The sequence below is a fragment of the Nylanderia fulva genome, unplaced genomic scaffold (assembly GCF_048542155.1).
Source record: "Nylanderia fulva isolate GAGA-0341 unplaced genomic scaffold, ASM4854215v1 Scaffold69, whole genome shotgun sequence".
In the NCBI taxonomy this organism is placed as follows: Eukaryota; Metazoa; Arthropoda; class Insecta; order Hymenoptera; family Formicidae; genus Nylanderia; species Nylanderia fulva.
In genome coordinates, this window is record NW_028190797.1 from 381255 (window position 1) to 395842 (window position 14588).

The 14588-nt window shown below is 32.0% G+C and overlaps 1 protein-coding gene and 1 long non-coding RNA gene across 2 annotated transcripts in view; one reads left to right on the forward strand and one right to left on the reverse strand.

Annotated features, from left to right (window-relative positions):
• Positions 1–14588, reverse strand: part of LOC114942144 (cell adhesion molecule Dscam2) — a 250788-nt gene that overhangs the window by 46980 nt on the left and 189220 nt on the right. Inside the window, 1 exon segment of the mRNA XM_085488400.1 lies at positions 13233–13482. Coding sequence (XP_085344526.1) covers positions 13233–13482 — 250 coding nt within the window.
• On the forward strand, positions 2732–4807 carry LOC114942141 (uncharacterized). The gene is made up of 2 exons (XR_003821758.2): positions 2732–3293; positions 3368–4807. It is a non-coding gene; the product is annotated as an uncharacterized LOC114942141 (long non-coding RNA).

Below are 14588 nucleotides of genomic sequence, written 5' to 3' on the forward strand. Positions count from 1 at the left end.
TTATTATCGCAACACATTTTCATTATTTATAATGTATTAAAAAAAGAGATTTGTAGAATACATAGTATTCTCATTGAATCAAGTAGAAAATAATAAACATAGATGGAAAAATCAATTACATTACAATTGGAAGCAATTTTCAATTTTGATATAAAGCAAATGATTTAGCTGGCCCTATTTATGTAATGTGACACGAAGAAATTTTTATATTTTCTCTTATTCTGATATTTTATTAGACAAATAAACCATAAAAAATGTATCTTTCTTTCATTTCTACATATGCTTTATACAATTTCGTATCACAAAATATTGCGAATTCTTTCAAAAATTCTATTCAGAATTTCTTTTCATTTGACGCGTATTTTGTATTCGCTGATATAAAACATGTGTGTAAATGAAAGAAGAATGCATTTCTTGTAAACATCCAAATGTGTAAGTTATAATGCTTTGTTTTCACATTGTATGCGATGAATAATAGAGGCAAACAAATTATTTTCTTTGAAATTTAACATTGCTTTTAATTTTTGGATAGAATTCATTTTTCCATCTATATTTTCTAAAATATTTTTATTACATTTCGTTAATAAATATTTATTATATTTCTCCTGCAAGTTCTAAAGTATTTTTTTAACATTTTATATATTTGATGTAATATATTTCGAACGTTTATATTTACTTGAAAAACTAATTTGCAAATTTAATAATTACTTTTTGAAATAATATTAATTGGTTTATTTTAGGGGATTTTATCGTCAAAGCATGTCCCGTTTTGAAACTGATATTTAATAATTTCATCAAATGATATATATATATATATATATATATATATATATATATATATATCAATATGTATTGTAAATTAATAAAATTTCTGAGAGATTAGAAAATTTACAACCTCTCGTTGATTACCGCGACAGTAATCAAAGAGGGGTTGTAAATTTAAGTAAAAATGTTTACTTTTACTGAATAGCGTAACGATGTCACCACACGCGAATTGCATTGGCACGCGACTAGGTGCAGCTGTAAGAATTTCGAAATTGCGGCGTGCTTCGTGTGTAGTACAGTCTAAATCCATCCTGTATATAACTCGCCCAACAGTGGGAATATTCACGGAAAATCTCCGTGCGATAGTCGGGATTTTCCTCAAATTGTGCTGTCAGAGAGAGAAAGAGAGAGAAGGAGAGAGAAAGAGACAGAAAAGAAGAGAGAATTTCTCAGGACTTCTCAAGCTGCTATTCGTGCACAAACAAGCTTGTGTTTCTAAACAACCGCAATACCGGGGTACAAGGTAGAAAAAATCTAAACAAAACATGAAGATAATAATAAGTTTGAAAATTAAAGACAATAATGACATTATTATAGTAAAGTTTACTTCAAAAATTTATTTTGTCGAAAATTTCTTCCTCAACGAAAAATTGTATTCCCGAAATAAAAAAGAGGATGTATATATATTATAAAATCGTTTTTAACGGATATTTTCAAGTGTTTCTAAAATATTCTTTAAAACTAAAAATATATATTAATAATTGATACTAATGCGTTGACCTGTGTATGTTTCGATTTAGTTATATGTCGTTCCTTCAAAGTGAACACTACTTGTGGTGTTACTAGAAATTTCTTTGTCAAGTTGTGTTTAATTATTTTCCATACTAATGTTTCAATAGTTTTCTATGTAGTTTTACAACCATATTTTATCACAACAGGTATTTCATATCTCTTTATTATATTCATTTCTGTAATTGACGGTTTTTTCGTTATGTATATAACATAGATTGTATAATTCTAATTTTTTAGTCTGAAGAGGACCCAATTTAGGGTCAAAACGTTGCTTCTTTTTTAATAAAAGAATCTATCAACATAGCCAGTGTTGGTCAATTTAGCCTACTTCACCTTTAAAAATATATTCTTTGTTAATAACAAACAGTTGTATGTTTTTTATGCCAACTATTAATTTGGAGTTAAATGGTCATATTGTTGCAGCAACGTATATGATTATATAGTGTTGAAATTTACAGTGCAGTGTGGTGTTTGTCATTAAATTGTTTGAATTTATTAGAAGAATAAATAAAGTGTGTGCTAAGATAGGGTTTGAAAGAGAAAATTTCTGAAAGAAGTTTACAAGCAAATAATGTAATCATTGAGGATCCTACTTTAATTATTCAGTACCCAAGTGGTGTATGTGTTATATGTACTATTCTATGTTTTTATGACCTTTTTGCTTCTATATGTAAAACAATGTACTTGTAATGTAAAAATAAATGCCATTTCATCTAAATTTTTATCGATCTGATCCTAATCTTTAGAATTTAGAGGATTCCCTTCTTAAAAATCCCTCTTTTGACCAATTTAGAATAGAGTATTCTAAAAATAAGTTGGAAAATCCTTAAAATGAGAATATAATTACTTTTGCAATATATTATAGATTCAAACGACAAACGATCATGACCTTGCTCATTCTTTTTTTATAAGCCAAGATTCTGAGGCTGTTTCATTGTGCAATTGGATTATCGTGAGGCATTCGAGTTAGGCCTCCACCGGAATGTTGACACGCCGCTGAGCGCGTACCTGAATCAGGTGCATTGCAACGCTTCGGAGAGCCTGCCGCTGCCCGCCTGCGGCGGGCATCGCCGTGGAAATGGCCCTGGGTCGCCGCAAGGCGAGAAGAGGGACGGGGGGGGGGGGGAAGGGTAGAAGGGCAGAGGCTATAATGCACGCAACATTTACATGACAAGCCCCGCGGTGCGCGCAGGCGGAACTATCGATCTGCGGTTTGACGCCTGAACTCGAGTGCCGCCCGGTGAATTAACCCCAAATTATAGACCCCGACAATATAACCCAACAGGGAAGATGGAGGGAGGAAGGGAAGCGGGGTAGAGGCGACGTAGCTGGGATTAGCCCAGTTGATTCGTGTCGCGGCTGTTTGCTCACGGCGTAAATCAGAATGCGCCATTGCACGCGTGCCACGCCCCGAGTTTCGCGAGGCCTCGCGTCTCGTATCTCGTATTATCTCGTCGCGCGCGAACACGAGAGTCATTATTGCGTTGCACCGTCGTCAGCGCGAATCGACCGACTGCACATACTGTGCGACGCGGGCATCGGAGAATGTAAGCTCGCGAATTGGATTGCCGAGGTGTATACATACGCCGAGTGTGATACATTTCCAAAAAGTAGAGATTTTTTTATGCGTAAGGTATATAGATATGGCATATGTCGAGCTTTTCGAACGGAGCGAACGTGAGACATTGAGTGATTGAGACTTTGGAAGAGATATAAACTTGTGGAAAAGTGAAATTGTATGATGTGATGATCAACCTGCCTTTTTGGTAGGCTTTAATGTATTTTCCCGGAAGTAATGGTATATTGTCAGTTCCCAGGAAGCTTTCAACATGCACGTGGATAGCCACCGTGTGGATTTAGGCCTGTTAAATAGAGAGAATCCCACATAACCTCCAAACTTCCCCCAAAGGACGGGGATATGCGTAATGCATTTCCTACTCAAAATAAAGGCAACACACAATAAATTTCTTAATTTTATATATTAAGGAGATCCCTCAGCGAACGACGACAAAATAATAGCGCACTCATTTTGGAATTAAAAATATTGGTAATTATCGACTGATTCTTGAAGAATAATTACAGATACTTTAAACTATAAATCATCCCAGATCAAACATGTATTAAAAATCTATGTATACATATGGCACACATGGAGTCACTTTCTGCTACGTTTAATACTATATTATAAGTTTGAAGGTAAATATGTATTGCTGTTTTTTGGTTCTATTATACTTACAACGCACGCACACGTACGTACAAATCATAATACAAACTGTATTTATATGGAACTTTTAATCTAAATTTAGAAGATAATGCTTTTTTATGTATGTTAATCTCAGGGATCTTGTGTTTATATTTATACAAAATGTATATTTTTTATATAAAGTATATAATATTAGGTCCTTGAATAAGTTCTCGCTGTTTCTTAAAAGATGGCGTAGCGGCACTCTGTGCATGGAATTTCGTACGGAAACGCATCAGCTAAGTAGTACTATATGTAACCTCAAATTCTAGTAGATACAGTTTACCACAGTGTCAACCACGTGTTTAATTACCTATTGCGAAAATGTCTACTTTTGTGCCAAATAAAGTGTTTTTGCGGGGAATTTTATTGCACTGCTTTATTCAAAAGAAATCTGCAGCTGAAGCACACAGAATTCTTGTTGAAACATATGGTGACAATGCTCTGTCGAATACGACATGCAGAGACTGGTTTAGGCGCTTTAAAAATAATGACTTTGACCTTGAAGATAAAGAACGTTCTGGAGCACCGACAAAGTTTGAAGACAAAGAATTGGAGGCATTGCTGTGTGGTCTCTAATGATGGACAATACTTTGAGTAAAGTTATTGTAAGCCTTATATTTTAAATAAATGTTTTTTTTAACAAAAAAAACAGCGAGAACTTATTCAAGGTGTATGATAACCTAATATGATGAGTTGACAGCTCATCTGTCATTCGAGACGTCACATTGAGGTAAAAGTAGATAAGGAAAGCTATAATTTCATAATTATTTCTCGTTTATCATATGAAATTGAACTTTCCTGGGATCATTGATATATGTATTGCAATTGTAGAGAAGCATTTTTAATACTGTCAAATTAATGCGACAAAAGACTAGAAGTACGAAAATAATAGTTGGTTGATAAAGCTGACAATCGTGAAGAATCCCCTTAAACAAAGTTATAAAATGTGTCTAATTCTTTAAGGTATAATGGTTTGAATCAATAAAAAGACAAATGCATACTTTATATACACGTGTAATGATGATTAACTACTACCCGCCCTCTATGACGCGCGATTTCAGGCTTTTAGTTCCATTAAGTAAAGACGTGTCCTACTTTAGGGAAAAGCTCTTTATTTTCGCTCATAACCTCAAAAGCTATTAGAAGCCCCCTCCGGCCATTTTGAACGAAAGTTAATCGACTCCAACTAGTCCGAAGAATATGTCACATTGAAATTAATCTTGTTCTATAAAAGAAGGCATCGCATTTCCAGCACTTTTATTTTTTCTCGCAGCCATCATCGAATTACACGCTTCTTGTATCGACGTGCAAATGTTTCTGTCAGGTTTTGGCGGACATATCGCGTGTGTGTATCGCTCCCGTGCACGTGGTGTATAATCCTTGACAGATTTGTAGCAATGGCTCGATTTCGCATCGTCATCCGCGCGTTCGCGCAATCGCTTCGCGCCAGGCTATTACACATCGAGCTTTGTGTCATTAATGCATGCAAACAGTGACCGTTGCCCGCGATCCATCGCGAGCACGATTCCTCGTTATTTATCTCGGACCAGACTATCTATTTGACGATGCGCGCCGTCAACAAAGTGGAAGTTTGCCAGAATCAGAACCGGAAAATTATTTAACGCTCTGGCGTTTAATATTGCGTTATATTGCTGGCGCGTAAAAAAATATATATAAAATATCGTTAAAAAAAGTTATCAACTTACGGATGTTACTAATGAATTGAATTAAATCTTCGTGAAAATTAAGTAGAAACGAGATCAAAGAAAGGTATGATCTTTTTCTAAAATTTATCACGCTCGTAAAATAAACGACTATATCAGACAACGTTCAAGCGATAAAAAGAGAAGAAAAAGTATTATAAATTTTAGATTATTTATTATCTTATTATTTTTAATATAATATTTATATAATATATTTGTATGATAATTAAAATTGAAAATAAATACAAATTATAAATAAATATAGGTTTAGGGACTAATGACGCAAGATATTCCGTATGTACATATATATTGCACACACTCTGTTACTGTAATCTAATATAACACAGCGAATTACTAATCCGGGATTAGTTAACCCCGGCCATCAGCGCGCAACTTAGCCCGAGACCCTATTACATCAATGTCCATTAGTACTAACCGCGATTTAAAGCTGTCCTTTCCGTCAGTATTGTGTCTGTGATCCAGAAAGAGAAAGAAAATCGTTACGTGAAATTAATTAATTTAAACCAGATTGTTGAATACGAAACATATATGGGAACATGGCAATAGTATCTTGGAACAACAATGAAATTCTTTATTATTATTATTACTATTGTTATTATTATTATTATTATTATTATTACGTCTTTTTTAAGAGACACTAAAAGCATCTCAGATAAAATTTTCAACCCTTTTCAGACTAACCGGCCCGATTTTAGCTTTAATCGAGTGCTGCAGCGGTAGCTTTCGATTAAGGCGCATAAAACGGGCGCAAAAGATGATAAAAAGAACAAGAGAGATGTGCTCGATTTGACATATAAATCGATACAAAATTACAATAAAGCATTTTAGTACAATGTCATTTTTAATACTTTTTTGAAGAGACCAAAATTATCTTTTTGTTCGAATATCGTGAGAATAAAAACAAGAAGTTTTGTTATAATTTTGAGACCGTAACAATAATATCTTATTTTATTTCGTATAACATTTTACGATTCTAAAAAAATATTCACATATAAAGTTATTTAAAGGAATGTAGAGAATTTTATAAAAATATCTTGAGTTTGTATTTCTCTTGAAGAAATTCAATCGTGGCTCCTCTAAATCACTAGAATAGAATTAAAATAAATAAACGTCTCTCTCGATCAATAATGCATAGAGCACAATAATAAAAATGTTAATAGCATGAAAAAATTGTATTCTTAAAGTAAGTAAATTGTATATTATAAAATTTTCCTCTTAATATATATCTTATATATTTCTAGAAAATTCTTTAAAACTAACTACATATTAATTTAATAACAAATTCCAATATTTTTTATGCATACTATTTATTTGATGCATAATTGTATTGTTGCAATAACGTATATGATTATGTATAAGTGTTGCAATTTATAGTGCAGTGCAATGTTTGTCATCGAATGATTTTAATTTATTAGAAGAATTGATAAAGTATTAAAAAATGGCTTGAAAAAGAAAATTTGAGCGAGTTAAAATGCTATTTTTATGGTCTTCTTTTCCTTGTGCTGTCAAATAGTGTACTTTTATTAATAAAAATAAATTTCATTTTGTCTACAGTTTTTTAAATTAAGAATATCTGATATTAATCTTTAGAGGATTTCCCTCTAGAAACAATTAAATCCTTTTTGATTCTATTTTAGAACAGGATATTTTAAAAATAAATGGAAAATTCTTAAAATGAGAATACAATTTTTTCAGTAAACATACCATTTTTTCCGATTTCTGTAAATGTGTATAAGCGCGCAAATTTCGATTTGTTTGTAACATCGGCAGTCGAGAGAATTACAATCGCAGCGGGAAGAACTTTGCTTTTAGCGGCGATGCTGATTCAGTTACGTTCTCATTTGGCTCGCGCTCAAAAGCGTTTATTTCGTCGCGCGGATTAGCAGCTTTTCTGCTCAGTTTTGCCTGCGCGTTTCATCGCGCGGATCCTTTGTACCGTCAAACAAATCGTGAAAATGCCGTCGACAAAAATCTTGTCTTCTCTTTTAACGTAATATAGATACAGGGTGTCTCAGACCTACCAGAAAATTTGTTCATGGCTGATTCCTTATCATTTGAATCATTTGAAGACGATTTTTCCTCACAATCAGTAAAAGTGTCAAGGCAACAATAATTAATCTTTGAGTTATAAATGATTGAAAATAAAAGGTTTCTCGCAAACTAAGCCTTATAGAAATAAAATATTAACGAAACCACTTTTTTCAGTTAATGTCAGGTTAGAATTTAATTCAATAGAATTTTAATTTAAGGCTTACTTACAAAAAATACATGATAGCAAAATTGGGAACATTATATGAAATCGTCTGGAAATCTTTGAAATAGTTCGACAATCCTTACTTCGCCATGTCAATGGCTGGTTTCTAATTAAATATTTGACGGCTATTTTAAGTATTTCTTATGAGTTAAAATTTATGCTTACTTATGATTATCTAATAACATTCTCGTTTTACTATAATTTCGCAACCACTCATTTTTGATTACGGATATATATTAACTTTTTTCTATATTTTGGCGCAAAGGAACGCCTTAGAAATTTATCCAAATATTACGTAAACACCCTGTATATATATATTTTTTGTTTATTCTCCTTCCCTTTGCCGCCGTTCTAACGTGATTTATGATCGTTATGGAACCTCGCCTCTTTGATTCTTCTCTCTTGTTACATAAGAGGCTTACCCAAGCCGTCCAATTATTTCGCATTTCACATCGCAACGACGACAATGACGTCGACGACGATGACAACACACGCGGCATTGCAAATCGCATTAAAACGAACTCGTAAATTGCTCGGTAGAGTATCTCTCACAATCAGTAACGATTTCCGTATCGTGTATCGCGACTCGAGTAAATGTATTGTAATAAATATGTACGTTTATACGGCAATGTCTTTCAAATATCTCTCAAATAAGAATATCGTGAAAAATGGCAATTTATATTGCTAGTTTATATGTATTTTACACTTGCAACAATTTATTTATTTATTTTTTTTGCGGGAAGAAGGAAAATGCCAAATGGCTGTGTGTACGTGTGTGTTACTGCTGCTACCGGCGATTTAAAGCGCGATCTCCGTTTCATCGTTCCACTTTCCGACTTGCTGCCAGCAGCTTTTTCCACTGGGATATCGTTTAATTGCGATAAAAATAATCAGTGGAATATTTTCATATGTTCCATTTATTCTAGAAAAAAATAAAATATTTTAGGAATTTTTTTCTAAATTTTATACACAATGCACATACACGATTCATCACGCACAGTCATAAAAGAACAATTTAATTTACGGATTTATTTTATATCTAATTTATTATTAAGGCAAGTCATGAAGAGAGTAGAAAAAAACATTGATATAATTATAATAATATATTTATAATATTTTCTCAACATTTTTTTGTCAGAGATTAGCAAAATTTAAAGCAAAATAACCGCTTAAAATAGAAGATTTACAACTCAATCAAAAAGTTTTGATTTTTAACTTACAATTAATCTAACCTAGCCCAACCTAAGCTTTAATATTTCTCCTCTTTCGTCTTTTCCTCTTTTTCTAAATGTAAAGAATTAATATAGATGAAAGATTTCGAGCGAATCAATAAAGACTTCAAAATTTAGTAAGTTTTATTAGAATTGGTTTTCAGGTTTGAACCGCGTACTCTTTTTGTTTGATTCCAACATTTCGTGAACATTTCAGCTCACTTCATTAGAGAAGAATAAAATTAAATACTGAACTATTCCTTATCGAATCTTCTCTGAGAGATTTTGATTGAAGAATTTTTAAAGAGCTAAGAGTATAGAGTGACAAATTGGACTGAACTTTTGTCCTTATAAACGTTATATATATATACATATATACATATATATATATATATTTATATTTATTTTATATTTTAAGTATGATTTTATTTTTTCTTAATTGATTTATAAGTTATTGGAAATTTTACGTTTGTAAATATAATATATCAATAAAAACAATTCTATATATATATATCAACCCCGAGTTTCTCTATTTATAATCCTTTTAAGGGGAGGTTCTAGTCAAAATCGATCAAAAAAAAATTTTTTTTGTTGCTTTATTTTCATTCTTTGGGTCTTGAAAATGTGTAGGCAAAAGGATATTTTCATATCTAATTTATTTATTTATTTATTTTTCTTCGTCAAACTTTAAACACGTTTTTCTCGAAACACCTTTTTTTTGCGCGCGAAGCACGATTCCGCTTCAACGACTGAACCGATTTTGATGTTTGACGGCTCAAATTAAAGCTTATTCAATTTAGGGGGCCTTCAGGAAGCGTTTTTTTTTTAAAACAATTTTTTAATATTTTTTTTTAACATTAAAGCCAAAAAAAAATAGGAAAAACAGGTTTTTTTTTCAAATGGCCGCCATTTTTTTTTAAAAAGGTTTTTTAAAAATCGGAAATTCATAAGGCCCCCCGAATTTCATCTAGTTTAAGAATATTTTTCGTTTTTTTGTTTCAAATCACTTGGCAGGGCTGTAGAGTGCTTCGCGCACATTCACTATCGCCGCGCACGGCTTTCTTCAGTGAGGGCTGGAGCCACCATTTTTAATTATTTTTGCTCGACAAAATTTTGTATGATTCGTCAAATATGTACTAATAAATGCCACAGTTTTTTCAAAAAAGATTTACGTTTGCTCAAAAAAAATTCCTGAAATTACGTTAATTTTCGGGCCTTTGGACTAGAACCTCCTCTTAATCCAAACGATACGGAGACGGCGGAAACTAATGTGAAGGTGTCCGAAGGGGTCCTCGCATCTTAAGACTTTCGAAAAAGCGACAGCGGTCGTTTAAGGTAGAAATGGGAGATTTAATTAAAGCATTTTTTAAAGAACTGAGAGTATAAAAATTGCCAAATTGGACTAAACTTTTGTCCTTATAAATTTTATATTTATATTTATTTTATATTTACATTTTAAGTATGATTTTTTTTTTTTAAATTGATTTATAAATTATTGAAAATTTTACATTTATTGTGAATACAATATATCAATAAAAACAATTCTATATATCAACCCCGAGTTTCTCTATTTATAATCCTTTTAATCCAAACGATATGGAGACGGAGGAAACTAATGTGAAGGTGTCCGAACGGATCCGCATCCGTCCTCGCACGGGCATCTTAAGACGGTCGAGAAAGCGACAGCGGTCGTTTAAGGTAGAGGTGGGAGATTTAATTAAAGCATTTTTTAAAGAATTGAGAGTATAAAAATTGCCAAATTGGACTAAACTTTTGTCCTTATAAGTTTTATATTTATATTTATTTTATATTTACATTCTAAGTATGATTTTATTTTTTTTTAAATTGATTTATAAATTATTGAAAATTTTACATTTACTGTGAATACAATATATCAATAAAAACAATTCTATATATCAACCCCGAGTTTCTCTATTTATAATCCTTTTAATCCAAACGATACGGAGACGGCGGAAACTAATATGAAGGTGTCCGAACGGGTCCGCATCCGTCCTCGCACGGGCATCTTAAGACGGTCGAGAAAGCGACAGCGGTCGTTTAAGGTAATGGATTATGTCGCACGAAAACACCGCCCATCGTCTCTGCCAACGTTTTAAAGGCGACGAGTACGTGTGGAAAGAACGACGACGACGACGACGACGACGACGACGACGACGACGACGACGACGACGGAATATTCGTCCACGTTCATCTTGGCCCGCGATTCTCCCTCTCTCTCTTCACTCCCGCTCTCTTTCTCACCTTCTCTTTCCATTCTCTCTCCGGTCGACCGAAACCCCTACCTCTCCTCTGACTAAGACAAATGGCGCGTATTTATTTCACGGCACGCCGGCTAGTGGATTTCTCCTTTCTCCATTATGCATCGCCCTCGTTAAGCATTTTCTCCGCTTTTTCTTCCCCTTTCATCCCCCTTTTTTTATCTCGAAGCCCGCACATTTCACCCCGTCAACCCCTCGCGGTATGGTCGGGGAGTATTCCTCTCTAACTCGCCGCCCTTATTTTCCTCGGTCGATCTGTATGCGAGAGAGTGTACCTGCGCGCTTGTCGCTTGTGTCCTAGAGAACACCCTAAGTTCTAGGAACAATCGACTTGCGCCGATGAAGGAATTCGATTGCACCTATTGAACAAGATCTTGGCTCAAGAACGAGAAGGCGAAGAAAGGGATCTCTAATATACGCCGAGAATTCCCACCTCCGAACATTTCTCTCGGAACTTTTGATTTTCTTGGCTAGGAAATTCGAATTTAATCCGTGATGCATTCGGAATAAATAATACTTTTTTAAAAGCTGATTTTATAATTCATGCAAAAAATTAGTAAAAATATACTTTTTATTGATAACAAATATTTTTAAGTTATTAATATATTAGTGATATTATTTATATTTATATTTATAGCATAGTAATAGTAATAATTTTAGGAATGTACAATCGTAAAATGAATGAATTTATTTTATTTCTTTTTTCCCTCTGTCCGATAAAAATTCATTTATTTTGAAACTGCATTCTAGCAAATATCAGTTTTCGCCATAGACAAATATTTTCGAAAAATTTATTTTTTAGCTGTCTCTGTAATCCGATATAAATTATTACGCCATTTCATGTTCCTCCTATCGTGCTTGCACGTAATTGAATAATAAAAGCTGGATGCGTCGCATGGATGAACCTTAATTAAAAAAATACGTCGTTCAGTAGCTTAATAAGGCGGTTTCCTGGCAATGCTTTTGTCTACTTAACGGACTCGTAGCTTAAAACAGTCGATAAAAACTGCGAAAAGTCGCAAAAAAAGGAAGGAAAGAAGAGACAAAACTTTGGCAATAGGAGTTTTCCGCCGGTTAATGGTGTACCGTTAATAGCCTTAATTTGGTCTTATTATTTTCTGGAGCGAACTTTCATAAAACTTTGCTAAAGTTGCGCGGATGCTCGTCTGCGTTTAACCCCCTTTTTCCTATCTCCTCCCTTATCGAGGTTCGTATATGGTACTTTAAATACATCCGTTATATTACTATACCTCGAAAACGTATCTCTCCCAACTTTTTCTGTTTCGAACAGAAAGTGGAAATTAAAACAAGAATTGAAAAAAAAAGAAATTCCAGATAGTGAGTTGCATATGTATGCTTTTTATTAAGATATATCTCGCACAATTATGTATAAAAATAACATTAATTTATTTAAGTAAGCTTTATATTCTATAATATAAAAGCACACATTTAATAAATAAGTTTAATTTGGTAAAAAAATACAATATAATATTTTTAAAAAACATTTAAAAAATTTTCGACACTTTCTTTTTCAATTTTTTTTACTTCGATTTATCACAATTTATTCAGTATGATACTTTTTAAAGTTTTGTGATTGGTAAAACCATCGAAAAAGGATTATTAATTATTTTTAAGAAGAAAGTATTTTTAAAATTTTATATATGCTTCAACTTTTAATTTTTTTTTAACATTGATTTAGTTTTTATACTCTTAAAGTTTCATGACTGATAAAAACTGTCGAAAAATTGATTCGTGGTTTTTAGATTAGTGATTTTTTAAAAAGAAAATATTTTCTTAATTTATTTTATTTTAGCTTTTATTTTTTTACACTGGTTTACTTTACCACTAAAGCATGACTTTTGAAAATTTCATGATTGATAAAAACCATCGAAAATGGATCAAAGCAGTTTTTAGATAGACTTTTTTACGAGAATAAGAGATTACGTTCGAACAAATCCTTACCTCCCAAACGCAATTCGGCCGTGGCTTGTACCATCTCGTAGTCGTTTTTGGCGAAACACTGATACATCCCTTTGTCATCCCGCACGATAGAAGATATGCGCAACGTCGAGCCATCGTTACCCGTAATCTTGCTCCTACCCGACGATCCTTCGCGTATAGGAAGACCATCCTTTGCCCATGAGATTACCGGATGTGGCTGACCGGTGACGGAACACTGAAACTCCGCATCTTTCCCCAGGTCCACAGTCACCTAATATTCACAAGAAATATGAAATATTATTAAATATTATATAATATTTATATTACATTTATATATATATATATATATATACATATATATAATATATTAATATTATAAATATTAATTTATATATGTATTATATATTATATATTAATATTATATATTAAATATTAACATACATATATGTATTAAATATTTTGTGTTATACTTTTTATTGTTTGTAAAAAAGTTTAAATTATAATAAAAGTTATATATGAAAATAGTTTTATATAAAATTAATATTTTGATTTGTAACAACGTAAATATTTATTTATGAAAGATTCGAATATAATTTGATGCAGGTTCGAATGTACTTGAAAGTGTTTATATTGTTCTTGTTTTTCGATATATTTATAAAGAGTTCTATCTCGTCCAGGATTGAGTCTACTGGAAAGTACCGCTTTTTATTTTTGAAGTAATGATGAAGAGTTCGAAATACAAATTCGAATCTACTTGTGAAATACATAACCCCATTATTAAATATTATAATATTGTATGACGTGCAATAAAACATAGTACGATATTTACTAACGTTTTGCGATAAAACAGAAATATCAGAATGTAATATAATATTTACAATCTAGAGCATTACAATGTTATATATATGTATAATGTATGTACATACGTAGATTTATATAATATATACATATATCTACTTCACACATGCGTATAACGTTATGAATTTAAATCTTGATTCTCTTAAAATACATAAAATAGCACGAAATTGCGATTCGCAAATAATGGTTAAAAAGGATTGATTTTTTTACTAAAAGTGCATTATATGCAATCTTATATTTTATTTTGGAGTTATTAAATTTAGAATGGTAGCATTTTTATTCATTTAAAATAATTAAAACTTCATTACTCTGATTAAAAAATTGTCTTTTTAAATAGTTTAATATTTTTTTTAATAATTAAAAATGTATTATTAAAATTAATAAAATGCTCCATTAATAAATTTCAAAAGTTTACTGCTATAGTTATTTTAATATTCTTATATAACTAAAAAATTAATGCACGTTTAGTAAGATTCATTCAATATAAAATTGACTATAATTAATTTTTCTTCGTCGTAT